Source organism: Carlito syrichta, unplaced genomic scaffold (assembly GCF_000164805.1).
Source record: "Carlito syrichta isolate Samal-C Ts95f unplaced genomic scaffold, Tarsius_syrichta-2.0.1 Scaffold314028, whole genome shotgun sequence".
Lineage (NCBI taxonomy): Eukaryota > Metazoa > Chordata > Mammalia > Primates > Tarsiidae > Carlito > Carlito syrichta.
The window spans coordinates 468,580-475,451 of NW_007258124.1; the positions used below are offsets into that span (position 1 = coordinate 468,580).

The 6,872-nt window shown below is 37.9% G+C and overlaps 1 protein-coding gene across 5 annotated transcripts in view; it reads left to right on the top strand.

Annotated features, from left to right (window-relative positions):
- Positions 1-6,872, top strand: part of RPS6KB1 (ribosomal protein S6 kinase B1) — a 65,946-nt gene that overhangs the window by 24,659 nt on the left and 34,415 nt on the right. For all 5 annotated transcript variants that reach the window (XM_008070845.2, XM_021718944.1, XM_008070843.2 and 2 more), the window contains one exon: positions 4,572-4,719. In XM_008070845.2, the coding sequence (XP_008069036.1) occupies positions 4,572-4,719 (148 nt within the window). The remainder of the gene's footprint in view (positions 1-4,571; positions 4,720-6,872) is intronic.

The window sequence follows — 6,872 nt, forward strand, 5'->3', positions numbered from 1 at the left end:
AAAATTTATCTAGAATTAGTTATTATAACAATTATTAGTAGTAAGCAATTTTTTAGGGCAGTGGTATACATTATTATAATTGAACATTAAAAAAATGAGAAAGTAAAAATTTTATCAGAAATGCATCTATCAGTGAGATTAATGGGAAGTCAAGCTATGGTACCTGGACTAAAGGAGTTTTCCTTTAGCATTTAGAAACGTTTGCATCTCTGTGCAATCAATCATGTAAGATTTGAGATGAGAATCATGTAAAAAAAATAAATTATAAGACGGGTTCGGTGGCTCAGCTTGTAATCCCAGCGCTTTGGGAGGCTGAGGTGAGTGGATTGCCTAAACCCACGGGTTCGAGACCCGCCTGGGCAACTTGGCGAGACCTCATCTCTACAATAATTTAAAAAAATCAGCCAGGCGTGGTAGCACGCGCCTGTAGTTCCAGCTCCTTGGAAGGCTGAGGCAGAAGGATCGCCGTAGCCCAGCAGGACGAGGCTGCGGTGGCCGGGAGTGGCCACTGCGCTCCAGTCTGGGCGACAGAGTGAGACTCCAACTCAAAAACAAAACAAAACAAAACAAAACATTCTGCTGTATTACTGTAACATTAGTCTCCTGGTAAACTTTGACCAGTTGGGTTATGTTATACTCGAGTCTTTTTCATGCCTGCTCTCCTTTCCTGGTTCCCCTTTGACAATCTTTTTTTTTGAGTTGGAGTCTCACTCTGTCGCCCAGACTGGAGCGCAGTGGCCACTCCCGGCCACCGCAGCCTCGTCCTGATGGGCTACGGCGATCCTTCTGCCTCAGCCTTCCAAGTAGCTGGAACTACAGGCGCGTGCTACCACGCCTGGCTAATTTTTGATTTATTGTAGAGATGAGGTCTTGCCAAGTTGCCCAGGCGGGTCTCGAACCTGCCGGCTCAGGCAATCCACTCACCTCGGCCTCCTAAAGCACAGGAGTATAGGCTGAGCCACCGAGCCCAGGCTAATCTGCATTTTTACCTGACTTTATTTCCTATTCTCCAGTCTTAGTGCAGTTGTCCTTTCTAAGGCTAATTCTTCTCTATGTTCTAGATACCATCTCTTTCTGCCTATTCAGGGACTTCATTTGTCTTTTCTCTTTTCATTTTCGATCCTGACTTCTTTCTTTATGTAAATATATTTGTGCCTCTACCGTATTCATCTCAATAAAACTTTCACTTGAGGTCTCCAAGTAGCTACTACCCTCTGTGCCTCTTCTGAACTTGAGTCCACATTGATTTGGGTTTGTTTCATTGTTTCCTCATGAAAATACTTTTAAATTTTAAATAGGTGAAACACTTGCAAGAGGGTTACATAGGTGCCATATGTTCTCAGAGCATGGGCTCAGGAGGCACATTATTGTCAGACCATCCCATTATTTAGTGAGATTGAATTTAATCACTTGGTTAAGATGTTGCCCACCAGATTTTTCATCATACAGGTACCTTTTTCCTTTTGTAACTAATCAGTGATTTGTGGAATGATAGTTATAAACTGTGAATATCCTATCTGCTAGTAACTTTTTACTTTATGGTTTTATCATCCATTGTTTGTTTACCCAAATCAAATATTACTATATTGATTACAAAATAGAGACTTTTTATACTCCCTTTTAAAAGTTCTTTTAAAATAATCATATGGGGCTGGGTGCAGTGGTTCACGCCTGTAATCCCAGCACTTTGGGAGGCTGAGGCAGGAGGACTGCTTGAGGCCAGAAGTTCTAGACCAGTCTGGGCAGCACAGCAAGACTTCATCTCTACAAAAAAGTCAGAAAAATTAGGTGAATGTGGTGGCACGCACCTGTTGTCCTAGCTACTTGGGAGGTTGAGGTAGAAAGATCACCTGAGCTCAGAAGGTCGAGGCTGCAATGAGCCATGATCATGCCACTGTTCTCCAGCTGGGTGACAGAGTGAGACTCCAACTCAAAAAAAGAAAGAATCATATGACTCGAGCCAGGGTACACATCTGCAGTCTTGGCTACTCAAGAGGCTGAGGTAGGATTACTACTTGAGCCGAGGAGTTTGAAAACAGTTTGAGTAACATCGCAAGACAGCATCTCTTAAAACAAAACAAGGGCAACCTCCTTGGGTCCCCTCCCACTGAAAACTTTCCTGTCTTCTCAATTAAATCCTGCTTTCTAAAAAAAAATAAAAAAAGTACAGACATCTTTTGCCTCAATGTATTATCCATTTCTGTCATTATTTACTTTTATTCTCAAATTGTTCCAAGTTTGCTACTGAGAGTCCCATTAAGATGACTTCTTCATGCTTTTAAAATATCCTCATCAATTTTTGAGTACTACCTTACTTTCTAGTAGGAATAGAGTATTCCAGATATGTCTTGTACTTTTCCTGACTCTGACCTAGAATCATCCATTTCTCCAAGAAACCGGGGTAAAGAATGGTATTTGCAAACTCATAGCTGGGTGTTAGCTATACTCCTTGCTACTAAGCTGTCGTTGTTTCTAGCTCTTTCAGTGGTCAGAGCTAGGAAGTTATTGTTTTTGGTTTAAATCATGGCTTCATATTGATAGCCCTAATTCCAGCCCAATTCCATAGGGTTCTTCTTCCCTTAGTCCATATTTGTTTGCATGTTGGTTTTTTAAAAATACATACTGAATTTTGCTATGTTGTCCAGGCTGATCTTGAACTTCTGGGCTCAAGCAATCCTTCTACTTTGGCTTCCCAAAGTGCTGGGATTACAGGTGTGAGCCACTGTGCCCAGTCCTCAGTCCATATCTGGATTTTCTGTCTTCCACAGTGAAGAACCCTGGTAACAACATCAATAAATGTACTGGTTTGTTCATTTGTATAATACATACATAATAGTTTGAGAATGATAATACCAATACTACTACTAACTACAAACCTACTAAGTGTTGATTAAGATTTCTTTCCAATTTTTTAATGCTTCTATATAGGCCATCAAGAGTATGCAGTCCAAAGTTACTTAAATATCTTTTTTCTCCTTCTGTGGTGAAGGTATAAATGTAATATTCAATTATATGTATGTATTTCTATTGTTGATTTCATTTTATTTTTGGAATGTATAAAATAGTATGATTCAGAAATCAAAATCTGCATCTTATAATAATTATCTTTGATTTAGGCAAGAAAAAAATGGAAAATAAAACCATTGAGATTTTACTCAGAAGATATACTCAAAAGTGGTACTCCTTTTTCTATTCTTTCATTTTCATTAGCTTTTGTTTTAATCTTAGTTATGTGCATTTTTACAGATATAAGCAGATATGCATAGTCTCATTCCCCCTTTCTTATACAAGAGATAGCATCCTGTACATGCTGTTGTACTTTAAATGCTCGTTTGCACTTTTCTTTCATAGAGATATTTTTTATTCTTTTTATAGCTTTGCTATCACACATTTTATAAATTCCATAGGTTTCTAGCCAGTATCCTATGTATGGGCATTTCGGTTGTTTCCAGAGTTTCACTTTCACAGATAATGTCATAACTAATAACTTTGTATATTTGCTTCCACGTTAGTAGAGGTATACCATCAGGGTAACCTCCTAGAACTTGGAATTAGCATGTCTAAAACAGTGCATCATTTTTACAAAAATTTTTTTTTCACTTCCATTCCCTTTTATTGACTGGCACCATTGTCCGTTCTATTACTTAAACAGAAGTAAGGATGTCACCATTTCTTCTCATATCTAGTTAGTCAGCAAGTGCAAATGAGGTGCCCTTGGCCTTTCAATTTTTTTTAACCTTCATTTTTTAGTTACATATCTTCTTACTTAGTTTATTGTACTAGTTTCCTAATTAGTCTCATTTCTTCCTGAAAAACTCCACACTGCTACTATAGAAGTGTCTTTCTTAAAGTCAAAAGTTTGTTCATTTCACTCATCTCAACATTTCTTCTTTGCCTCTAAGATAAGATTCCAGTGTTTTTGCCTAGATGCCCAGGCCTTCCATTTCCTGGTCTCTGCCCGCTTCTCCAACCTAATCTCTAACCACTTCTAATTATACCTGAACTACTTGAATATTACCCAGGCATGTCCTGTCCTGTCAAACCTCTTTTGCACCAGAATGACTTTTTTACCTTCCACATTTCATGTAAATAACTTTCAAGATACAGTTTAGGTTGATCACTACCTCCAGGAGGACTTCTTGCCAGGTCATATGCAGTTCCCCTGTTTACCTTTGGCATCCTGTGTTTACTTTCATTGACTTGTCATTTTTTTCCTGAAACTTTGGGCTTCTATCAACAGAACATTCCTTCTATTACTTCTGCTTTTTTGGGCACAGCCTGGAGCATGGTAGACACTCAACTGTCAGTGAATATATAAATAAACTTGTTCTGATTACAGGTTTTTAAAAAAATGTATCTTTGGTTTTTCATTTACATGTTCACTGCAAAAAATCCAAACAGTGCAGAGATGTATAAAAAGTGAACCTCTTCCATTACCCCATCTCAAATTCTAGTGGAGAACCATGATAAATAGTTCAGTACTGGCAAGAAAAGCAAAAATCGATTTTCCATTTACTATAGAATAAAAATGTTTATGATTTTGTTCTTATAGATCGTCTCTTTTCCTTTAGGCAATGATAGTAAGAAATGCTAAAGATACAGCTCATACAAAAGCAGAGCGGAATATTTTGGAGGAAGTAAAGCATCCCTTCATTGTGGATTTAATTTATGCCTTTCAGACTGGTGGAAAACTCTACCTCATCCTTGAGTATCTCAGTGGTCAGTACACAGAGTTTGGTGTAATTATTTGCATTTGGTCCAGAAACTGGATCAAACGTTATTTTTCCACGGAAAAATACTTTTTCCCATTGTGATCAAATAATTCTTAAAATTGATGATAGCATTGATGTAAGGGATTTAGATGTGACCAGATGTTTCTATTTGCAAAACAATATGATGAAAAATTTAAAGGTTAACTTTTTCCCCATCTGTAAAATTTTATCTTAATCCCTTTGTAATCAGTCACTGTTTTAACAAAATTGAAATTCCTAATTGATGCTGAGCTGTCTATCAAATTGTGTTGGGGTTAGATACTATAATTCAAATAATTGAGAGTACTATTTTTAGAGTTACATCTTTAAACAAGAGTTTTCCATTTAATTTAGCCTTGGTGATGGATAAGCAGATTATAATGGAAATCATCCACATTTCCCAGGGGCTACCACCTCCTAGGAACTTGCTGCTCCCTGTATCACTTCTAATAACAGATATCTATTTCTAGCAGACACACTTGAGTTTTCTGAGAAACAGATTCCTCAGTAGCTTGTAACATGGAACAGAAAGCTGCAGAATTTAGCAACTTTTTTTAGCAACTTTTTTGTGACTGTTGCCATTTTTTCCTTGTAAGTTTATTTTGACATAATTTTAGACTTACACAAAAAATGTTAAGAACAGTACAAAGAACTCCCATATATCTCTCACCTAGATTCACCAAATGTTATCATTTCACTACATTTGTTTTGTTTTATCTTTCTTTGTATATGTGTGTGTGTATATATACATACATAATTTTTTTAACTGTTTAAGAGTTGCAGACATGATTTCCCTTCATGGCTAAAACTTTAGTGTTTATTTTCTAAAATCAAGGCTCATATTTTACATAACTACACTAAAATGATCAAAAATACAAAATTAACATTGATACAATAATATCTCTCCTTAGTTTTCTTTAATCTAGATTGGGTCCTCAGTCTTTTTTTTTTTTCTTTCTTTTTTTGAGTCAGAGTCTCAGCCCAGGCTAGAGTGCAGTGGCACACTGCTCATGGCCACCGCAGCCACAACCTGCTGGGCTCAGGAGAGCCTTCTGCCTCAGCCTTCCATGTAGCCGGAACTACAGGCATGTGCCACCATGCCCAGTTAATTTTTGATTTATTGTAGAGACAAGATCTCACCATGTTGCCCAGGCTGGTCTTGAACCTATGGTGTCAGGCAGTCCTCTCGCCTCGGCCTCCCAAAGTGCTGGGATTAAAGGCTAAGCCACTGCGCCCGGCCATCTTTTTCTTGATGCTGACACTTTTGAAGAGTACTGGTCAGTTATTTTGTATAATGTATCAGTTTGACTTTAGTTAATGTTTCCTTAGTATTCCATTCAGGTCATGCATTTTGGCAGGACCATTGAAGTGACATTGTGTCCTCCTCAGTGCGTAGATCAAAAGATTCATGATATTTATAGCTTTGTCCCTTTACTTGTGATGTTAATTTTGATCACATGTGTAATGTGGTATCTGCTGGTTTTTTCCCTGGTGAAATTTTCCCCTTTGTAATAAATATCTTTGAGAAGATACTTTAAAGTTATTTAAATATCCTATCTAGCTTTCACACATTCAGTTTTGGCATCCATTCTTGCCTGCAACAATTAACCGTGATGTTTGCCAGTTTTTCTTATTTCATCATGCCTCCCTCATTTATTACTTGGTATTCTATTATAATAAAGAGCTTTTTCTTCTTTCCTATTTTAAAATTAATTTATTTATCTACTCATTTATTTACATAATTGTGAATTCTGAGATTAATCAGTGGGATAGAACCCTTTATGATTATTATTTCTTTTAATACTCAAATTGCACCATATTGTTTTTTTGTTGTTGTTTGTTTTTTTTTTTTTTTTTGAGTTGGAGTCTCACTCTGTCGCCCAGACGAGTGCAGTGGCACGCTCCCAGCCACCGCAGCCTCGACCTGCTGGGCTCCGGCGATTCTTCTGCCTCAGCCTTCCAAATAGCTGGAACTACAGGCGCGCACTACCATGCCCGGCTAATTTTTTGATTTATTGTAGAGAGGTCTTGCCAAGTTGCCCAGGCAGGTCTTGAACCTGCGGACTCAGGCAGTCCACTCACCTCAGCCTCCCAAAGCGCAGGATGACAGGCTGAGCCACC